Raw genomic sequence first — 23,601 nt, forward strand, 5'->3', positions numbered from 1 at the left:
CGGCGCTGGTCACCCCCGCCTGCCCCGGCGAAGCGCCGCTTGCCCGGAGGGAGGAGCGGGGGGAACCTCCCGCAGGCCGCCCCGCACTCCTGGCGGGGACGGGACGGGACGCGACAGGGGCCGTTCCCCACCGGCCGGGCCCGGCCCGCCCCGCCCGGCTGCGGGCGCCCCGCCTCCCCGCCCCGCAGGGGCCGGCAGGGAGCCCCTGACTGACGGCGGGGAGGCGGGCGGCGGCCGGGGCCGGGCCGGGCCGCGCCGGGGGAGAGGCTGCCGCTGCGGCGCGTCGGCGGGAGGCGAGGAGCGGAGCGGGCGGGCGGGCAATGCGCTGCCGCAGCTCCGTCTCGGCGCAGGCGGCAGCTTTGTGCAACCAATATGGCTGCGTGCGCCCGCGAATGAAAGGAGGCGCTTGGAGCTGAAGCCGTCTCCCCCCACCCCCCTCCTCGCCCCGCGGCCGTGTGGCCTGTAGCGAGCGGAGCAGAGAAGTTGTCTGGGCTGCCCCGCCGGGGGGTGGGGGGTGCCCGGGAGGCGGCGGCGGCCCTTCCCGCAGCTCGGGATCCCGGCTGTCCCCCGCCCGCGGGCAGGGGAGAGGAGGAGGAGAAGTTGTTTCGCCGCCCGGGGGGCGCGGAAAAGAGGCGAGCGGGCGCCAGCTGGAGGAAGAGGAGCAGCCGCCCCTGCCGGCGGCTCGCCCCCCGCCTGCCTGAGGGGGAGCGCGGCGGCGGCTCCCGGCCCGGCGAAGGAGGAAGAGGCAAAGCCGCCCTCGGCCCAGGTCCTGCCCGAGCTCCGCGCCTCTTCCCCGGACGAAGTTTCGCCGGGGGCCGCTGCGGGGGCGCCGGCTGCCGGAGGAGGGCGGCCGGCAGCGCCCCGCCTCGGCCCGCGCCCCCCCGGGGGCGGCGGTGGCGGAGCGGCGGGGCCAGGGGGCGGCGGCGCGGGGCCCCGGCGGGCGAAGTTTGACCGGCGGCGGCCTGCCGCGGCCATGGAGCCCAAGCACAAGGAGCTGCTCGCCCAGTGCCGCCAGAGCCTGGCGCAGGCCATGACCGAGGTGGACAAGGTGGTGGAGCTGCTGGAGGCCGCCGGCGCCCTCGGCCCCCGCGACCTGCGCGACCTGGAGGCGGCGGGCAGCGGGAAGGCCGAGCTGCTCATCGCCCTGCTGCTGGCCAAGGAGCGGGACCACTTCCAGGACCTGCGGGTGGCCCTGGAGAAGACGCAGCCCCACCTGCTCTCCATCCTCTACCTGAACGGCGTGGCGGGGGCGCCGGCGGCGGCCGAGACGGCCGGTGAGTGGGGCCGGGGGGCGCGGGGCCCGGGGCGGAGGAGGAGGAGGAGGAGGAGGAGGGCAGCGGCTGCCCCCGCCCACCCCCGCTGGGGCAGGGGAGCGGCCGGGCACCGCGGGCCCCCCCGCCTGAAGGTGGGGAAGGGAGTGAGGGAGTGGGACGGCTGCGGGCCGCGGGGGAGGCGACTCTCCCGTGTTTGTACTTGGGCTCTCGATTCTTGTTGTGGGCTCCCGACCCTTTTCCTTCTCTTCTGGCGGGCGCGCTAGTGCTGGTCCCCGGGAGGTGCCGGCGATGCTGTACGCTACCTTTAGGAGAAGCCACCCCAGCCCCCTTGCTGCTGCTCCCACCTCTTGACGCCGGGTGCCGGCTGGGGCTAGGGAAAACCGTACCCGGAGGGGTTTTCCTCCCCCGAGCTCCTCTGGGGCCGCCGGTGGTGTTAAACAGTCGCTTCTTGACCGGGCAAAACTGAGCCTCCCCCCTGCAGCCAGTCTGCTGGAATAGGCTGGCTGGCAGGACTCCAGCAGATGTGCGTTTGAATAAATATTGTAACTGTTTTTCTCTGGACAAACATATGTTTGTTTGGGGCCATATTGTTGTAACTTTCCTTGGTGGCTACGATAGGAAAACAATTGATTTAACTGCAAATCCAGACGAGAAGAATTTGAGTGTAAACCTCTGTCTTAACTAAGACGGGCTTTGACCCACAGGTCTTGCCCTATTCTCCCCTCTCCAAAACAAGCCGCAGTCTACTTTTATGTGGATAATACCAGGCTTTAAAATAATCAAAAGAAGAAAAGTTTTGCTGTTAATATACAGGCCCTTGCAAATGCAGCTGTGTTTCTAGATGAGAAATACTTCAATTGACGTAAATGGTAATTCTGTATTATAGAGTACAGATAAAGAATATGCAGTTGTTGAAGCACTGTGGAGGTATTCCAGTGTGTGTCCAAGTTGACTGATTCAGAAATTTGGGGTCTCTTTTTAGTTTTGTTTCCAGATTTGGGAGTTGCAGGGTGACTACCTGTTTTGGTAAAGCACTGCACTGGGAGGGCTTCCTGGCTCTTATAAACTATTCGATTTCTTTAAGAAAATAAAACCTTTTAAGAGCTGCTTGCGTCTGGAAAACAGTGCATGCATGTGCAGTTGCCCTGTATACTCTGCCCTTACTTCAGTTACGTTGTTGATGCTAGGAGTTTGGTAAACACAAAAAAAATGCGTGGGGGTCTTGCATTTTGTTTTATATCACTGTGTTATAGTGTATGGCCTTTTGTAATGAATATATGGCAGGACCTCACAGGATGGGGAAAAATGGACTGAACAATAGACCTCAATACTTCTAACATTATGTGGTCTGACATCAATAGGAGATGAGGGCACTCGCTTCCTTTCAGAATGGAACCCATGATGTTTTCATATGATAAGATTCGTGCTTGGTCTTGTCTTTTTGAGAAGATGCATTAATGGTACTGGGCTACTAACATTTCCCAGCCTTAAAAACAAAGGTGTAAAACATGAATGACAGGAAAAAATGAAGTAGATGTTGGATATAGTAACACTCTTTATTTTTAAAATACAAGTTGGAACTGCAAAATGTTTCGCAACACTGAGCTCTCAAGGGAAAAGTAGTTTGATGGGCAAAATAACTAGATCCTCCTTGACTGAATGCGTTCATGAGGATAATCTGAGTTAATTTAACATCTGTGAAGGAAACGATGTTCCCCTAATGTGATGGGTTTTAAAATTTTATTGCTTTCATTTATCAGTAGTAATAAAGAGCTAACTTTGAGAATTATGGTTTTGTTTCCCTTGTGATAAACATGGTTACAAATTGGTACACAGGAGATGGCAAATAATGAGCTTGAGAACAAACCATCATGCACATAGGAAGGTAAAGGACCTGAGCTGTCAAACACTGTTGTATGTATTCCAACTTTACTCCCCTGAGGAGGTGTCACGGTAACTAGCCATGAGGCTGCTCGTATGCCTCTAAAAAATCCTGGTCTATGAGCAAGTTTGTCTTGGATGTGTTATGCAAAGAGTTAATGTTTGAGGGTAACTGCAGTAGAAGGGTTCTTGTTTGAACCTGTATTCAGATGTAATTGGGTTTTACTCTAATATATCCCGGCAGGAAGTCTGACCACCCATCTGCTCTTCTCATGCCATTTAGGACTTTCACTCCTTTTCACTGAGTATGTTGAAGGCTCATAGTCAAATCGCTTTTTGTTCTTTGGGTGCAGTAGCAAACTGTAAACACCATGGCAAGGAGAAATGTTGGATTCTGTGTTTAGAATACTTCAGTGAAACAGTCCTTAGCATATATTATGTAAAATGGCTGTATTCTTAAAGGCAAAAAATACTTATCTTAAACATCCCTTTAATTGAACCTATCCAGCTAATTTAATTTTTAAAATTACCATTAGTATATGAAAAAATGACAGTTTACAGTGGTACACTTAATTTTAGTATTGCTTGGAAGAGGAGGCTTATTAGAGAGATGAAAATTATTTATAACCAATAACTTCTTGTAGTAGCGTTTGCTAATTTCTTTTTTCAATGTGGTGTTTTTGTGAGGGAAATGGGAAGGTTATCAGCAACATAATTTTGTTCAAAGTTGCAGAATTCAGCATACAGTCCGCTCACTACATGCGCACGAGTGATTCTCCTTCCATTTTAATATCCGCGATGTGTACCATTTGCGTTTTACTTTGTGATTTCTTCCTTCGCATTTTAAGTACCACCTCCTGTTGGACTTTAAAGGTGATATGTAAACTTGGAAACTCAGGCTGTTACTTACACCAGCAGTTCTTGTGGCTGCCTGTACAATGTAGAGCTGACACTTTTATAAGTATTTATCTACACAACACAGAGGGAAGTAAACAGTTGGTCTGATTGCTAAAGGAAAATAACTGGGTTCCTAGTAACTGCTGAAAAACTTCGAGTATAGACAACTCTGTCTTTTTGTTACAAGGAGCTTTCTTTTCTTTGTAGAATGTTCACTTTGTAGAATGTAGAATGTTCATTTGTCTTCTGTAGTAGCTTCTAATTGCTTGTTTTAAATCTGAATCTGTATAGTGGTTTGGAGATCACAGTTTCTCCAGTAAAATGTATATTTTTAAGCTTGTTTTATTTCTAATTTGAGAGTAGTGTGCCTAACAGTGTTAGTAAACAGGGTGCAAAATCTAACAGGAAACTACCTTCTGTCAAAGCAGAAGCAAAACAAAGTGCGATTTGCTCCATTTCACTTAGTCATGTTTAGAGACACCAGTCCTTCCTTGAGTAAGACCTTTGATTACTACATCACACTTTTGTGTAAATGTTTCTGTGAGAAATTGGCTCTGTCTATGTGAAAGTGACTGTTTGGCTGATTTAAAATCTCTTAGTATTTTGTACAGGGACTAATTCTTTAAGTAGTGTGCCAAGTGCTTTTATTTATTTATTTTGGGTTGAACTGATGGTTTATTATTAAATACTTAATCTGGCAAATTATCTCCATAATGCATGTGAAAAATCCTGTATCCTGATGAAATAACATATCCCTTCTAATGTGGAAATAAATGACTACTGAGCATTCAGTTATCTCTTAGATATCTTGCTATTTCATTCTTACAGTTGATACAGTGTGAATTTTGTGACCTAAAATATGTTCAACACAAGAATATGGTGGAAGATACTTCATTGTGACAAGTACTATTAAAGATCTATTTTGCTTTTAAATCTAATTAAGGGCTAAACCAGAAACCTAATTGGACTATGTAGGCTTTAGACTGCTTCAGATAATGTAGAGCTTTGTACTTATATTGTTGTGGTACTAAAAAAGTGGGGAAAAGACCGATTTGGTTGTCCATCTTGGAATTCATTTTTGAGATGAACTTGTGGGGCTACAAAGGCACTCTTAATGCTTTATCCACAAGCAGGGTAGATTGTTAAACTTAAAAAGCTTTGCTGCTGGTTTCACAACTATTAAACTTCTAGGTTCACAGCTTCTTTTATATTGGCAGTTGGTCTCCTACTTTTCTGTACCCATACAGCTGCGACCAGTGAGTGTGCATCTGTAAGCTTAAGCATAACATAATGGCTTTTTTACTGGAAGGATTTAGCACCATTTTGGATTTTAAAAGCAGAGCATGTTAGGCTTCAGAGGTGTTTCATTTAACAGTTTTAAAATCAGAATTTAAGTTTTAAAACGTCAAAGTTTAAAATTCCAAATTGCATTTTTAAAAAGGTCTTTAAGAGGGCAACAAGGAAAGAAGGAAGATGGTTGTAGATTGGCTTTGAAAGTTTTCCCCTATTATTTAATAAGACTTGTTTTTCTAATTGTCTTTGGTCAGAGATCAAGTGTTAATTTCCAGTGCAAAAAGTAAATGTGGGCATTTATAGGAGTAGAAAAAAGTTAGAATTCAAACTTTTATAGCTTTTTAGAGGGATTATATTAACTTCCTCCCTCTGCTTTTTAAAAAAGGAGCGAGTTGTATCGGGTTTGAAGTCACAAAGTTTGCTTTTAAATATTGCAAGGTCTTTCAGTATGTTGAAAAAAACCACAAAAGGCAAGCTCTGTATGTATGAATTGAGGAGATGGAGAGCAGGGCCCCACTTCTCTTGCTGGCAGCACCCTGGAGACCCACAAGAAATGCCTTAATTCCAGGATTGTCCCTAAGGAGCTGGGAGTGTGACTGCTCCGGGCTGTTTCTGGGGCCTCCGCATTGTGCCTGCTCTTCCCTGTCCTCCACAAAGTGTTGACCGGTCCCCACAAAACATTGACTGGTGGCTGGTGAGAGGAGCTCATGAGCAGGAGCGAGAACTTGAGCAGGTGAGGAGCCGAGAGACTGTATGGAGGAAGGGTGTGAGATGTGGAGGTGGGATTATGGTGTCCTGTAGGAGCAAGTGAGAAGAAAGAGGGGCCCAGTAGGCTGTGGGGTGAGGTAGGGGAAGAAGATGGTAGAAGTGCTTGGGGAAGATGAGAAATAATGCTGGAAATGTGCCTTTCCTGGGAAAGGAGAGAGGGGAGAATGAGGAGAAATTGTAAAAGCATAATGTACTGACTCAAGGACCGAACTGACTATTTTGCAATTAAGTACAATTTACACTCCCGTCACTGAAAATGGAAGAGTGGGAAGTAGAGCAGTATGTCTGGGTTTTTCCAGACCTGTTATTAGTTCCCAGGGTAGCTTCTCAAGCCTTGTTATAGAATTTCTTAAATTGTGCAGATGAAAAAGCAGGCTACATTCAGAAGTAACACTAGGAGAAGTACAGGGTTTCAGCAGTGCTGAGCAGTAATTAAATTTGATAAAATACCCAGAGCTAGTTTTTCGGTACCTGTGTCTTCTGATGATCTCAGATTTGTGGTATCTCTTGGAATTGTCTGGCTAAAAAAAAGGCTGGAAGTTTCCGACAAGTGTCTGGAGGGTTATTCCCAATGAAATGTCTAATAGTACGTGAATGAAAGCAGGCTCTCAATCCCAAAGAAGGAAATGTGTGTTTTAGTAGTTCACGGATCCCAAGGGTGGTAGTTCTCAGTTAAACTTTTGCTGTGCTGAGGGAGAGGGTGGAAGGAAAGCTGGACACAGTAAACTCATGGGGACACAGCTTTCATCAGTGTAAAATGAACAATAATTGTTTTTGTGGTATCAGTACATACAGCTGTCGAGCTCCTTTGGACACATGCAGGACTTGGTGTCTTAGAAAATTACAGAAAGGAGGAGATGTCCATTTTGGAATGGTTCTTAGCTTGTTACTTCTGTGAGTATCCTGAAATAGTACCAGAAATTTCACTTCACTGACATGATCAGTAAGAAAAGCCAACAGTTTTCTGTAACTAGCTCTTTTTTTATTTGTTAAAGCTAAAGATTGTCTGCCTTGGAGGTTTCAGATCTTTACCTTGATTTAACTACTGTTCTCAGTCTTGTAGCTTTAACCAATGTCGGCTGCTGTGAGTTTTTTTGGACCTTTGGTCTGGATAGTGAAGACCACAGCCACCACATGGGTAGTGACTTGGGGCTTTCCAGTTCTGTTAGCTGCTTGCAACTTGAGCTAAGTATTCTTTTTTCTTTTTTTTCCTCTGCTGCTTGCTTTTACCACTTTTGTTCCCCTTTGTTTATTTCAGTTTGCTTCCCTTGCTCCTGTTAACTCTTTATTTTTCTCCCTTCAGTCCTAATTGTTATTTCAATTATTATTTTATAGCACTACAATTCCTTATTCAAAACCCTGGTCATTAGAAAGATTCTAGGAAGTCTTGATGAATTCCTTATACTTTTCACTTTTTTCTAACAATTCTTATGCTGTAAAGTCTGAAGGACAGAGGTTTCATCTTTCAAAGCTGTTCAGTCCCCAGCATGTTTTGGGTGTTACAGTGTGAGGCAGTTAGTTTGGTTTGGTTTTTTTGGGTTTTTTCTTGTTTTGTTTTTTTTTTTTTTTTTTTTTAATAAGCAATCTTAAAATGCTGTACATATAATAAACCAAAAACATTTCCTTATGTAGAGTGCTCATAGCACTTGATTGAGATGGCAAAACTTACTAGTGCATGTAACATTGTATGAAAAGAGCTGTAGTAATGAAGTTGAGGCATCTAGGTGTCTGACTTTCCAAATTATATTGAGTAGTCAGTGCTGAAACATTATTTATGACCTTCAAGATGCAAGTAATTGGCTGCTTTAGTGTGAAAGGTGGTAATTTAGAACTGAATCATTCTGATGTAGGAGCTGGAAATGTCACACTGACTGAGCTTTGTCTTGAGGCTAAGCAATACTTTTCTAATGAATGCATAAAAGAGGGTGCTGTCCCCTGAGAATGTTGTTAGTGCATCTTGAATGTTGGAGCCTGGCTCTTCCAAAAGGGTCATATTTTTGAGTTGTCAGTATTACGTTGGTATATTACTTCTTGTCAATGCGATATAGAATTACAAAAATGTTGAAGGAGGCCGATGGCACTGTAGGTTAGAAACCAGTTCAAAATACCTAGCATACAATGTTTGCTGTATAACTGGTATATTTGTATGCTTGCCGTAGGTTATGGTGCACTGGCAGGTGTGTTCATGGTGACAGGTGGTAATACCAGCATCCCTTGCTGTTGTAACTAAGAAAGAAGGTTAAATTTGGGAATTCCTGTTGTAAGCTGTTGTGCAAGAAGAGTCTGATCTCCACAGGGCACCCTTTGCAAGCTTGAGAAGCTGGTGATAGCAAACTGGGTACATAGAATTGATGGATCTTGAAGAGGCTGATGGAAGTACTTGGCCACTTGAGGTGAACACTTCAGGATATTTTTCTTGACAATGTATGATTACTGGGCAATACAGAATAACTTACTAGAACTGGAAGGCTCTTCTTACCCGAACTGGTCCTAGAGGAAGTTAAGAGCAGGCTATTCTATATATATATATATATATATATATATATAATCCCCACCTTCTTCCTCACAACTTCTGAAGTCTCTAATTTCACAATTCCTGGGTTGAGTTGCTCATCAGTTTGCTTGTTCATAGCATTAATTAGTTTGTTCTGGAGAGCTGCTGTTTGTATTTTAGACAATTTTTTTTTGAGTTGGCTGATAAAGGAATTTAGTTTTAAATACGCCATATTGCCCTGATTCAGAAGCTTTCCAGGCATGCAACTAGCCTGTAGCCAGAGAAAGCAAGCAAGCAAGAATGTACATTAAGTCTTTCAGCTGGACAGTTGGGGAGCTTGGGTAAAGAGGGGCAGTCTTAAGGACTGTTTTTTGGCAGTCTTTTTACATGGTTGACAATTTATTATGTATTCAGATGATAAACCAAGAAATGGTCCTCCTCCCCACTCCCAAACCCTCAAAGCCAATGTTCTTTAAACTTACTTCTAAGTTAGCTTTCCTAAAAATCCAGTTGGGAACATTCACTCTTATAATTATTCATGCCTTGTGACAACTTTTTTGTCTCCTGTGCCCCCTCTCCTTTTACCTTGGCTTTTTATTCTACCTTCACATAATTGCTGATTCATGAACATGCTCATTATTCATGTACTTACCTTTCAGCATGTGAGTAATCCCCATTTATAGGCATCAGGTTAGGTATGTGCAAGTGTTGGCAGGATCCAGGCCTTGCATACTAAGCTCTCTGGATTAGATGATGTCTTCAGTAAAGCACCGCTTGTACGCTTGGGCCTCAGAAAGTGAGGCTGATGGCTGTTTGCTGCTTAGTAGTGCTCAAAATGGAGTTTGTGTGGGGAAAGCATAGCTGTAGTCCAGGAAGAGGTATTTTCCTTGAGGGTTGATTTTAGATGTAGTCTAGACTCATTTGGTGCAGGTGAACTATGTCCTGTTGATGTTAATGCACCAAAATCTTGCTTTTATACTATATTCTTTCTTTCTGAGACAGACAAGCTGGCAGGTGTGTGTATATGTATGGTTTTCTTTAAAAGCATCAGAAATTTTGGATTGGGGAAATAAAGCTGGTGTGGTAAATATCCTTATGAAAATTACCAAATACAGCTGCTAAATTGCTACATAGATGTTCACATATTATTTTAATAAGCATAAAACTGTATCTCCTTTACTGTTTCTGTTTCTTCTTGTTTGTTCTTGTGGGTACCTTTCTCCTGTTGCATGCTTTTGTGGAAAAATAACTCTAGGAAGAGATAGTTTTGAGACTTGGTTAACCATGTGATCTTGCTCTTTTGGAGCACAGATAATTTCAGGTCATCTTCCTCATGATCTTGCTGGGGAGGGCTTCTAGAAGTTGACCGGAGATTGACAGATGTGGTTTTAGTGACTTCTTTTAGGAAAGCTTCCTGTTACACAGTTTTAAAGTTCTCTTAAACTCTTTATAGATGATCTTGTGAACACTTGCAGTGATTTTTGAGGTGGTCTACTTTGCATATCATGATGATGTTCTGTTTTTCAGGTGGTGTGCAAGTGAGTGTGTTTTTAATGGTGGTGAGACTAAAGGTTCTCTTTGAGGCTGTATTCATCACCACAATGAAAATATTCAGATAATAACTTCATTTCTTAATCTTTAAAATAATCATCGATGTCCAGTCTGTTTTTTCCCTTCTAATGCTTTTATGAGAAAGAGTCATGTTATTTGAGAGCTCGCTTAACCTTTAATTGAAGATAGGGCGTGTTGTGTTTTTAACAGATTTGCTCTTTCAGTTTGTTAAAGGCCATTTGACTCAAGTAGGTGTGGTTAAAAATAATATAAAAAGCTTAAGTCTTAAACAAAAACAAATGAAAAACCCCCAAACCAGCCTTAAACAACAGTAAGCTTTCCCTTGTAATTGATTGGCTTGTTGTTGTCAGCTGCTCCATTGTGTAGTTCTTGAGTTGGGCTAGACTCTGAATGAGCTATATAGGTACAACTCGAATTTTAGAAATAATAAAATGACCAAGAGCAGTACTAAACTCCCTCAAAATTGCAAAAGAGATATTCTCAAGAGGGAACTCACTTTCAATCATATGGTTTGCACCTTGAAGTGTTGGTATTTTTTTTTTTTCCTTTTAACAGAAAGGAGTATTAAAAATATAACTTTCTTGTTCAGCCACTTTTCTGCTTTCTGTGGTATTGGTCCTTAGGATGCTCAGACTGCCTGTTTGCTTCCTCTCTATTTAGATAAACTGCAACAACTTTCCTTTGCTGCTCTGTCAGTACACAGGCAACCTTAGCTTTTTTTGCTGGAGAAATCTAAGGCTTCTAGTCGCCATTAGGGCATATTAGGAAAGGATGCTTTCTGTAAGATGCCTTGTCTACTTCTTTAGGTTAAGGGTCTGATTAGTCTGCCTTAATGGGTTAAACCTGCACCCCCCATTGAGTAACATGAGGCTGACTTGGGTATAGACTGCAGACATGAACTTTGAGATATTTAGTAGTTATTTTTGTAAATTACTGGCCTTGAAAATGTGTAGGCCAGCACTTGAAGGTAAACCATACTAGCTCATAAGTTGAATATATTCATCTGTTACCCTGGTTCATGAACCTTTCTTGTTTTTCTGGCATCTTTGCAGTAGTCGCGAGTATTTCATGGGCTGCATTGCTGTAAGTAGCAGAGCAGTGTTTTGACTGAGCAGGAGAATGTTCCTTGATAATGCTTAGAAGCGGTTTCGGACACAGAGATTGGACATACTTTCTGCCTCAGGTTTTTAGGACTTGGTAGGATACCAAGAGTATTGGTACTAATAGGAAAATCAGTAAATACACCAAGGAAATGGGGTTGGAACTAGATGATCTTTAAGGTCCCTTCCCACCCAAACCGTTCTGTGATTCTATGAAATCTTCATCTGGCAAGTTTGGTGGCAGTCCTGTGCTGTACAGCGTTTTTTGGCTGAAACCTGTGTGTAGTATGTGCTGGACTGGAAGAAAACACAATGTGTAAATACTGAACTGTTTTTCTTCTATCTCTGACTGTGTTGATCTTCGGTGTTATGCTGCGCATACATGACTTGCATGAAATTTCATTCGTCAGGGAGTATCCCACTATATTGTCTAGAATGTCAAATCTCAATTTAATTTTCAAGCCAACTATAGCAAATTAAGTGCTGCAAAAAGCCAGGTTGTTAGTATGGTTTTGGTACTGAATTTACACTCTTTTGGGGCCCCTGATTTCCTCCCTTCCAGTGATAACCAGAAGGTAAAGGCAGACTGGTGAAACTGGGAGGATTGCAGCATGGCTATTATTACCTGGCCACAGTGATGAGCAGTTTACTGTGCTATACAGTGTGCTCCCTTGTAAGGAATTTCATGGTGCTACACTGTGTGTTGCTCAGCTTCTCTGGAAAGTTAAGTTCTTTTTTTCTTCTTCTGCAAGTCTGCATTGCAACAATACAGTGTCGAGTTTATTGGTTTTGCTCTAAATCTGTTTAGTTTTCTCACGGGCATGTGGGCCAGATTGTATCTGAGGATAGTAGTAGCTGATGCAGGGAATCCACATAAAATGTTCTGTGAATTCATGTCATCAAATGCATTTATATGTGTACATTTATGCATCAAAATTTTTATTATGTGCTGCTTTTGTAACAAGAAACACTGTTTTGGGAGAAAAAATCTTTATATTGAAAGAAGATTTTATTGAAGGAAACTTTAAAAGACCAGTTCCCTATTATCAAAAGAATTTGGCTTATTCCTATAATGCATTTAAGAGAACAATAAAGAAAAAAGAAAAGCAGCCCAAAATTAAAGTTTTGCTCAAGTATGACTGCATACATTATCATTATTGTGTACGATGTGAACCCACAGTAACCGCTAAAACCATTTTATAGCACATTGTGGTGAAATAATAGCTTGTGAAAGATAATAAATGTGCCATGGTTACAATTTTGGGGAATAATTCCCTGGTCTTATGACAGTGAGAGGTGACGACTTTGGATCATTGGGGCTTTAGGATTTCTGACTTTGAAGATGAGATGGTGAGACCTTTGCCTTTGATTTAATTCTAACTAGTATCAGACGTTGGAAAGTACCTGCGTTTTATGTGGAGTTCTTAGTATTATAAATGCTTTATTTTCTAGATCTGTTTCAGAAACTCGCTAAAAGTGTGCTTAATGTTCTCAATGATTTCAGCAGAACTTTGTTAGTTTGTGGAGGGGAGTCTCCTTTGGCTGGCTAATCTCTGTTCACGGTTTTCTGCTGTCCTCATGTGTTTTTCAGTTCACATGCGGTGTATTGTGAAGATAGGCTTCTCTGCTTTCCCGACTGAGCACTCGTATCCTTTCATGATGGTGGTGTTAGGGGACCTGTTAGGTGTATGCACTATTCACACACGCAAACCTGTACCTCTTAAAAGGCAATGGAATGGAGTATACTGTTTTAAGTGGTTTCTTTGATCTTGTTTAATGCTACAGAATTCTAATCTAAATGTATTTTTTATGTTGTTCTGCCCACCCCTCTCAGCAGTCTGATCTTAGAGCATATAATTATGGTAAGGTATTGTATAGCACTGTAAACTAAAGAACATAGGATCCACTACTGTGATCCCCACTTTTCCTTTGCAGAAGATAAACTTATAAGAAAGTGCCTAATAGGACAAATAACTGCATTCCCTTAAGAAATATCCTTATGCTAAGGACAACTTTTTCAGTGAGACTCAAAAGGAATCAGTTATGCTTTTTTCAAAATTAAATAAGTTTTGATTTGAAGAAATTGCATAAAACAAAGATGTTCAGTGTTTATGTTATGAACTTAACTCTGGCTAGAAAAATTGTTCTGAGCATATGTAAATATAAGTAATAAACAGGAGTGGCATGTTGGGAAGTTGTAACAAATCATCTGTGTTTGGCTATTGGATTGCAAGGTACACCAGTGGCTAGGCATTTCCTGAAAAGATTTTTTCAAAGTTTTTGAAGAAATAAAATTATTCTTGAGCTCTTTTGTTATGCTGGACAAAAGGGAATTGGGGAAGTTAGTCTTTCTGTTCTAACGTTTTTTTGTGGTTTGTGGGTGTTTTAATAAGTGCATCTTAAATATGTATATCTGCAGCCTTCTGAACATAAAATTTGGGTTTGTCAAAATGCTTATTCATATCACAATTCTTACTGAACTTAAGATTTTTTTTTTCTTTTTAAAACGCACTTCAAAGCAAATGCATTGCTGGTTTATTATCTTAATTTTATATCAGCCTGGAGAAAATTACAGAATTCTTTCTAAACAGGAGTTACCCAAAGGCTAGTTTTCATTAACCATGGGTTAATTATCCTGTTGAAAATAATGAAAAATATATATATAATTTTCCGTATAACTTTTCTCAGATTAAGAATAGGGTTTAAATAAAGTAAATTTGCGTCCTTGAAAGTTTAATTCTGTTGTCTCTATCAGATATAGTGGATATTTGCATTTTTGGCTGGAAGTGGCATCACAGGGAAAAGCTGCTATTCTAGGTCTTCTAAACAGCTCTGTGTTGATTAAGAGCTTCATTAAGAGTGAACTTGCTAATGCTTAAACTAAGAATGCTCATTTCATGCTAGTATAAAAAACAATTTCAGCTTCAAATAATGCTCCTAAAAATGACCTTTTAGAGAAAAGCTTTCTTTGCCAGCTGCCTTCTATATAATTTAATTTCAGCCATTTTGTGGATGTTTAAGCTGAACATCCAGCGTTACTGATGTTAATTGCTCTGCCTTAGTCTCCTAGGGCAAAAATTGGGAATAAACATCGTGGAGGTAACTGTGAGAATGCTGTTAATAGAATGACCACCTCTGAAGGACTTGGTGACTTGTGCCACGGAGAAGAAGGAAAATGATGTGTATTCAGAGCAGGATGTGAATAATGTATTGTTAATAAAGGGTAACTCATCACATGAAATTGCATGAAAATCAGGTGGAGTTCTGTAAGGGAAAGAAAACAGATCACGGGCAATTATATGTGTTTCTTAAGCCCTGAGCTTGTTTGCAGAGCTAGGTGACTTTTCATAGGCTTGGGTTGGGGATAGGATTTAACACTGTTTTCAACCTGCCTTGCAATTCAGGTGTTCCAGGCGCTCCGTGTCAGAGGACAGTGCTCCAGTCAGCCTCGGCTTGGGGTCTGTCTGCTTTGTAGCATGGGTGGAGTGATGATGAGCTTCACAGAGATGTAGGGCTGTGAGGTGAAGTGGGTGGCTGAGAGAAGTGAGAGCAAACTTCTTGAACTTCCTCTGCAGTTGCAATTGTGAGCATTTGCTGTTTGCTATGCTACAAAGTCAATGAAGTTAGCTGAGATTATCCTCACTACTAGAGTTTGCATGAAGAATTTCTTGCCACTTACAAGAAATGTTTAAAAAAACTTTTTTTTACCAGTACTGTTGTAGTTGTTGCCACTCTAGTAAAATACATCTGTGTTTTGCATATCAGCTTGAATATAAAATTCAAGGTCAGGATGGTGGTTAAGCTGAAGTCCAGGGCTTGGGCATGGCCAGATATTCAGTGATACATAATTGAAAATACGTATGAATACCCTAACTCTAGCATGTTCTTAAATTTGTCAGTTCATGACCCTGAAGTTAAGAACTTGCCTCTGAACATTTTACCAGATTTGACTTCCATTTTGTGATTACTTTTTCAACTATTGTGTAAAACTCACACAAAAAACCCTTTTCTGTGCATGGGAGATATATCTGACTTACCCAGCTTGGGTGGGATAACTATGATAAAATGGTTAGTACAGATTTAATGATAATCTTTGCTGCTACTTTCAGATATGCAAATGGCTCACATATGATGGAATGTGAATTGACTGCATTATACAAAGACATTCTCTTTTTGCTGTGCTCAAATGCCATTTACAGATCTGAAATGGAAAGGTATTAACATTTAGAATGTAAAATCTTAATATTGTTTTCACACACTAAGAAGAAAGCATGTTCATGGGTTTGCCGTGAGTGGAAAATGTCAAACTAGATGTCATATGTCTTGGTACTGGATATTGCCCTTCAATGCTGATGCTGTAATAAAATGGGAAATTACGGGAGTATAGTCAAGTTATAGTTGCTATACTGTGTTTAGACATGGGATTGCAAAATTTGTGTCCTCTGAGTGTAAGGATGTCAGTTCACTTAGGTGGAACGGTATTTTTGTCTCCCTTCTCAAAATTAGCAAAAATTGCTAATTTCCATGAATTCACTGATTATAGTGACAGTAACAAGTTGAAACTTGGAAAAGCTTTCTGTCATTCAGAGGAGACTAATATGTGAATGTGAATACTATGACAGAGTGAGCAGATCATGCATTACAAAAACATAAATGACTTGCCAGGTTACATCTTATTTTTCTTAAAATTTATGTTCAAAATGATGTTTTTTCAACAGTGAATCTCACTTTACAGGTTCAGAACAGTGGTAAAATGCATTTTTACAGTTGGAGAGGTTTGAAGCAGAGGAGGGAGTTCACCTCAAAGGACAGAAACGAAGCTGGGAATGCAATACCTATTCCAGCACTCTGTTAGTGCAGCCCACAGAAATAGGAGTGCATTTGTCATTATTTTCAAAATTAGTGCTATAAAATACATAATGCAAACTAAAGCTAATATTAAACTGCTGTGACTGTATCACAGTAGCCATGTCATCCTGGTATATTTTGACAAAAATAGCTTAGCCAGTACAAAGAAGAAATACAGGAAAGCCTGCAACCTCTGCCAGTGGCTTACTGCTGATGGACTTTGTAATTACATCTGTCTAACTCCATCTGTACGCTGCTCACTAGAGGTTGGATTTAAGATTAATTGTATGATGGTGGATCCTGGCTTACAGCTATATCTTAATTAGAATTCACAATCTACTTCACATAAAACTGTCTGAAAACTCTTTTCTAAAAGAACACTGATTATAGGGCAAATGAAAACATTTTGATCTCTTTTTTTCATAATTTGGGAATAACTTAAGTATATATAAATATATTCCCATGCCATCTGGTTTATTTCTCTCTTCATCTTACTCTTGGCTTCTTTCATCTTGCTTATTACTCTTTGCCTTTTTAATTAGTAGGAAAAAGCAAGTGCTTTTCTATGTTTTGAGATTTACTGCTGTTGAACACAGTTGTATTGATATGAATATACTAAATCCCTTTGAGTTGGGTGTATATTTTACATAGTGTAATTAATCACTTCTTTTTTCCTAGAAAATACCACATTTTTCAGAAATGGGTAGTTCAGTTCTTGAAATACAATATTATGGTTGAACTATGATGCTAAAGTTGTTGTGTTTAACTCTTACGTTCTGGTGGTGTCCTGTCTGAAATGGATCTGTTTCTAAAAGCTGTGATTTGGAAGTATTTAATTAAAATGTGCAGGAGTTAACATTTACTGTATTCTGGGAACTCTCAGGATGCAGTCTTGTGAAGACTGATACAGAAATTCTGTCTGTTCTAATGATTTGGGTAAGAGGAGAAGAAGAAGAAAACCACACATCTCTTATTTCTGTTAATTTAATCTCAAGTGCTACAATGTAACTTTAGAACTTTTTTTTAATTCAGTAAAGTGTTTTGGGGCCAGTAGCTTTTCTTCAGGTGAAGTGAGTTTCAATAAGATAACCACTTATATCTTAAAAAAAAAAGGGAGAGGGGGGCGGAGGGGGAGGAAAGAAGAGGGAGGAAGTTGTAAAGACCTTCCTTAAACAGCATCATTTCAAAGGTTCAGTTTGATTTAACAAGGTACATAAGCATATGCTCTGCTTAAGCAAGAGAACGCATCCTCTCTTGGGTTTTATAATGATGTTGCTGCTTGCATGACTTAAGATGATTAAGTATGACCCTAATGTTGTTAAACCAGTGCCTGAGTTCCTGATATGATAATTTGCAAACAAAATTGCTTTCTCATAGTGACAGTTGCATTACAATTTGGCAGCATTTGGAAGTTAAATGCCCTAGCTTGGTGCTTTCTTGCTCTTGTTGAAGATCCTATAGGGGAGTGATCTTAGATGTGAAAGAAGGAAAAGCACAAAAATATTTTTCAAACCTCAGAGTATAAGTGTTTTTATTTGAAACTTTGTATTAAGCACCTGAATCATGGGATTATAATTTTTAAAGTTCCCTTAAAAATTAGGAAACAGAAGTTGCTTTTTACCTGACGTGTAGATTTGGAAAATACAAAAATATGCAGGTTTGTATACTGATTGTGTTAACAAGTTTGTTCTCTTATTTGTTTTGTTTAAAATGCCATTCATAACACCAAGTTCTCATTCATTTTGCCATTTGGTAGCAATCTATACAAGGTCTGCGTTATGCCACAGAAGGAAAATAAAGCTAACTCTGATATTCAGGGTGTTTCACAGCTGCCAGAGGTGGTTGCTATGAACCCCGTAGTACAGGATTGCATGAAAGTTTGCCATAAAACTGTGTGATGATTATGTGACTGTTTGGAGTAGCTGACTCGAGCTAATCTCTGATTAGTGAGTGGTCTTTAGCCTCACTGGAGCCATGTTAAGAGTTAGTGAAGAAGTAAGAAAGCTGATCTGATTTTTTACTACTGGATCGTCTATGAACTGTTTTCTCTTTATTTGATTAAAAGACTGGTATGGCATAGAGGTGTTTTGACATCTTGGCCCTATATTTGCTTTCTTCAAGTCTGTCTTTGATAGTTTTGCAGAGCTCCATGTATGTGGAGCTGGTGGTTAAAAAGGGAAGCTGTGTCTTGGGGAGCAGCATTGCTGAGAGAGGAACAGTCCTTCTGGGACAGTACCATGGGATTTGGGCTGATGAGAAGGGCAGTGCTGTGTGGTGGGATAGATGCTGTTGACTTTAACAGAGAAGAAAGCACAACTGGGTTTCTTTGTAAGGAGTATGTCTTGAATTGTTGTTTATAGCGTAAGTACAAAACTGAGAAGCATTACTTTGTGCTGATTATACTTTTTGAAGGGAATATTGTGCTTTATAGCTGTAGCTTGAGTGTCTTTGGCAATAAGGTGATTTTTGTCTTTGCCAATTACTCCACAGCTGCTCACCCCCTTCCTCAGCAGTGTCTCAGTTAATGTGGTTACCTGGATCTTTAACAAAAAGACCCATGGTATCTATCCTTTACAAACTAAAATTATGTTATATGTATGTTAAAGCTACTTATCTCAGGAATTGCACTTCAATTTTGCAGTAAGCTTTATGCAGGGAAAAAATGGTGTTGTAGTTATTTCCCCAGATTTTGGGGGGAATCTGAAAGCTAGTTTCGCAAAGAAGCCAATAATACTACTTTGTAAAGGGGTTATACTGCAGTACTAAAATTGATCTGTGACTGACCTCTTAGAACTTTGTAACTCTACACCAACACATCCTAATTGTCTGCTCAGGTCACAGGCAGCCTTTGATGTCCCACAGACCACGGTAGGGTACTGGGCCAACTGGTTCAGCTGCCGCCCTGGTGCTGGCTTAGAACAACAGCCCTTTGTTGTGCGCCAGGCTGGTTGGGCTGCTTAAGGCCTGGGGAACCTGCTGGCCAGCCTCCTGTTGACTTGTGCTTCAGTAAAGCCTGCAGTTTGGGTTATGCTTCCACTAGTAGCACAAAGTCCGGGGGATATCTGTGGTGTGTTTTGTTTGGTTTTGGCTGTGAAGGTGTCTGCTCTGTGCTACATACACAGCTTGTAGTGCCTGAAGTATGACAGTATTTCCTGGGTGGGTTAGCAGACTTAGACTTTTCAGTGTGTGTTCTCACAGCTATTCTGCTTATGTTTTAGCTTACACCAGTGATGTTTCTTGTAAAAGCTTACTAGGAGGCTTGTTTTGTTTTCTTTAACTGCTTCTCTTCAGCAACTCTTGGACGAAAACTTTTATGCATTTATAGTTAAAACTAATTTTAGAATGCCTTCTTCAGAGCTGTGTGGATAAATGTCCTAGTATAGAGAATAAAATTTTAAACAAAAATGTTGATACATGCACACTGTCTTATGATTCCAAGGATTTGGAAAACCAATAATTTGGGTTGTTATGGAGATGTTGCTTTATAACAATATCGCCATGCCAGGAAGCATATCAAGTATTTTGAAACTGTATCTAAACTGATTTGCATGCAATACATGAATTTGTGTGCATTTATTCAGACATTGCTCCTAGGATTGTTAGTGTTGATTTTATATCTTCTTGCCACTTTAATATAAATACATTCTGCAGCTTGACTAATAGAGTACCAGTAATACTTGGTTGTTCAGTGTATGTAACTATAATTTCTTTAGCTCCCCCCGCCCCCTCCCAGCATTATCTTATGTTTTTAAATCACATGGACTAAGCTAAATAGTTTGTTTGATACATATGCATAGAGTATATGTTGGTCCATGTATAATGCTTGGAAAAGTAGTATGGGTGCTTCTAATAACACTTCCCTTGTGCCTTTTTTGATAGTTCTGATTATTTTTTGTTTTCAAGCTTGCATTAACTCAAGTTTAAGGCTTATTTTATGAGCAGTTGCTTGCTGGTCTCACTTATCCTAAAAGCAATGCTGAAGAGTGCAACAAATGCACTATTGCTATAACATAGTAAAAATAATGAACATCAAGTGTTATTCAGGCAGCACCTGAAACCAGGTGATAGTGACTATGGTTATTAAGCAAACTTGTCTGACTGATAATCAGAGACCTGTTTGTGGAACACAGACTTGATGAGGAAGACAATAGCAATGTGATAATGACAAAGCTTTGCTGGGTTGGGAGGGTTTGGGAGCAGCATATATGAGACACCATCTGTATGATCAACCTGTAATCTTTGGAGTTCAGATGGAAGATGAGTTGGAAGAGAGCAGAAGCAGAAATGCATTACTGTAAAGCTGCACTGAAAGGTATTGGAAAGTTGAGTGGTTGAGTGGTTGCATCGGTGCTGAGTAGCTCTGTGGGCTCTTTGTTGGCTGTTTTTCTGGCTTTCAGCTTGGTTTTGGAAAGGAAATGGAAAAAGGACTTGAAAAATTTGGAGTAATGTTTCTTTCTTCCTTTTATAATTCCTCTATGCTACTGCCCTCTCTTGCTGAGGGATTTGATTATAACATTGATCTGCGTCTTGAACAGCAGATTGATCTATTTCAGCCATTCTTTGCAGTAGTTTGGCTGTAAAATCCAGAAAGTTGCTGTTTACAAGCAAAAAGTAATTGAAATAAATTACCAAAATTCCTTTAAAGAAGGAAAAACATTTTTACTGGCAAATCAGTCTGATGTCCAGTCCAGCCATTATGTTACACGGTTCCTGGTAAGGATTGTGCAGTGTGAAGAAGTGAAATATTCTGAGACCAAAATCAGGCTTTTTTGGTGGTTGGTTTGTGTCAGTGTCATAACCCACTTCCCTCTTTCAGTGTTCAGTAGCAAGGGAAGCTCTTCAGCTGACGTCCCAACCATACAGGCTTCCTGTGGTTGGTTGGTGACTGATTAAAAGCCACATGTGGTGGAAGAGAATTCTTTTTTCCTTCAAAGAAAAGTGGGGTTTTTTTGTTTGTCCCCCCACATAGGATGTATGTTTTATAGCCATATATATGTGCTGTGAAGTAATTTCTTGTTGAACCATATTACCTTTTTAACTTTGTACAGAACCTGTAGCAGGCAATCCTGGTACATATCTTCAGATCTTACGTTGGTTCCTACACAGTCAGCTTTTCTAGAGACAAACTGTTAAATGATTTCTGGGAACAGACTGGCAATAGCTGAAACAGCTCATTGAAAAATTTTTAAGAACATCATTGGTCTGCATGTGTCTCATACCAAAATCATAGTTTGATAGAAAGGAAAGGTCCTTCAAAGTGTGATGTTGAAGTTCTGGATGTGCAAGTGTGATATATCAATTTATACCTTCCTCCATTTATAATCATGCGTAGGGGATATAGGCTTACTAGCAGCTGAGACAGAAAAAACAAGGCATTACACAAGGCTTTTGACAACCAGGGCTTTCTACAAGTGACTTTTATGTAAAGAGAGGTCTTCCTTGTCACCATCCTCAGACATAGTGTTTTCATTTCTGTATCGACACCACCCCCATCCTCTATTTTTTTCATTCTTTGTTTTAAAGGTCTTGTGGAACTTTTCCTGGAAATTCCACGGGAGGGTTTGTATTGGTGGTGGTATTTGTGACAAAGTCTTGAGTTTGCAGCTGTGGAATTGTATGGAAATTGCTGTGTTTTGGACATGCCACAGTCTATATTTTGGCTGGAGCAAGGGGCATTAGTACATAGCTTTTCCTGTAGAAGTTGCTTTATTGTCACAATGTTGGTTCTGCACAGTGTGAGTCAAATGGGGCGCAGCTGAAAGAGTCAATTCTGAAGCTGGTCTAGAAGACCTGGTTGATTGAAGGCATACATGGAGCTGCAGTTCGGAGCTGTTGGTTTTTATGAAACTCTCTTTCATAACTGAGCTTATTTTAAAAAATACTTTATATGAGAGAAGTGAAATGTGTAGCTGATGTTGAAACATTTTCCAGGGCCTTTTTGTACCTACCCCCACCACACACGGGTTGTTAGGCTCATCTATCTGTAATGTATACCACTGCAAGACATTCAGATGAAGGAGATTATGTTTAAGCATTATTTACTGAGGGTATGAAACCTAAATAATACCCATTCTTAGTCCTTTTACTTGTGCAATAGTTAGTGTAATATTTTAGTAGCGAGAACAGATTTCAGAATGAGCAAATTGCAATAAATTAACATGGTGCTAAGTTTTGAAAAGACGAATAGCTTTTCATACATGTCAACTTCTTATTCCACACAAAGAAAGAAGCCACTAAGGATGAAAATAAGAGTTAGGTGGTGCAAAGCAGTTGTCTTCTACTGGGACTGTGCTGAGACGGTGGTATGCCTCCTGTCATAAAGAGGTCGTCTGGCTGTTTTGAGGAAAAATAAGCAGAATGGGGATCACAGTTGCCTTTGTGTGAAGACTAAGATTTGAACAGTCAGCAGCTGCTCTTTCAGTCCACAGGCAAATGTCGGGACAGAGTCCTGGGACAGTGTGAAGAATGCTGGGCTTTACTGTGTGCTTTACTGACGTTGCACTTAAATTATGCGACTTGCATTTTATGGCGGAAATAAACTTTAGTTTTGCTATGTTTTAGATTATAGTGTTCATGGATTTGGTAAAAGGTGAAATGTTAGAATATACATTTGTTTTTTAGTTTAGTAAATGGCAGTTGGCACCCCCTCTGGTGGCACTGTTTGCTGTCTGAGCAGACACAGGAATATCAAGACAAATGAACATGGGTTCCAGCTGTAGCAAAGGTTTCTCCAGGTTCTCAATTTCGTTCCTTTCTCCAGCAGTCTAAAAGTACTCTCAAAGCTCTTCCTTATAAAATTTTTGCTATATCCATTCCTCTGTAGTATTTTTATTCGACACTAAGCACAATTTTCTAGGCCTGCCTTTTTAACAACCACAATAGTGCCGTATTGGTGCTTCTGTCTTGGTAGCAGAGCAGGCTTTATCATTCCAGTTTTCTTTTTTATGTGTGTATACAAGCCATGCTGACAGCTTTCCTTCCGTTCACAGCTTAAACACAGAGGCAACAGGACTTTCTAAAGTTAAAGTTGAGGTTTGTTCTTTAGGACTTGTTTCATACATCTTCTTCCCCTTAAAACATGCTGTTAGAGCTTGAAAGTTGTTTGACTACACCTGTGGAAATCATATGGATGCTAAATTGCAATTGTAGGCCGTACTATCTAGGACTTTTTTGCTTTGAGGTTGCTGAAAGGTTTTTAGTTGAAAAAAGCCTATGTGCTAACATTAATTTTTGGTTTTTAAATCGGTGTTTTATTGTTTAGGTTTTACCTTAGTATGGAAAAGATATCACCCCTTTAGAGATTTATTGTGCCTTACATGGCTGTGATTTATTTTCTGGGTTTTTCTTGTCCTGTACCTGCTTCTTGTTGTGGATATGTGAAGTTGAGAGCACTGTGTTTCAGGCTGGGCTGTCACAATGAGGTCAGTGGTCACAGTGGCAGGAGAGCTCTTGTGCTGTACCACAGTTCAGAGTG

The 23,601-nt window shown here is 40.8% G+C and overlaps 1 protein-coding gene across 4 annotated transcripts in view; it reads left to right on the forward strand.

Annotated features, from left to right (window-relative positions):
* Positions 1-919: 919 nt before the first annotated feature.
* DLG5 (discs large MAGUK scaffold protein 5) overlaps positions 920-23,601 on the forward strand; it is a 109,513-nt gene continuing 86,831 nt past the window's right edge. For all 4 annotated transcript variants that reach the window (XM_074874543.1, XM_074874545.1, XM_074874544.1 and 1 more), the window contains exon 1: positions 920-1,274. In XM_074874543.1, coding sequence (XP_074730644.1) covers positions 974-1,274 — 301 coding nt within the window. In that variant the 5' untranslated portion in view covers positions 920-973. The remainder of the gene's footprint in view (positions 1,275-23,601) is intronic.

Source organism: Strix uralensis, chromosome 7 (assembly GCF_047716275.1).
Source record: "Strix uralensis isolate ZFMK-TIS-50842 chromosome 7, bStrUra1, whole genome shotgun sequence".
NCBI lineage: Eukaryota > Metazoa > Chordata > Aves > Strigiformes > Strigidae > Strix > Strix uralensis.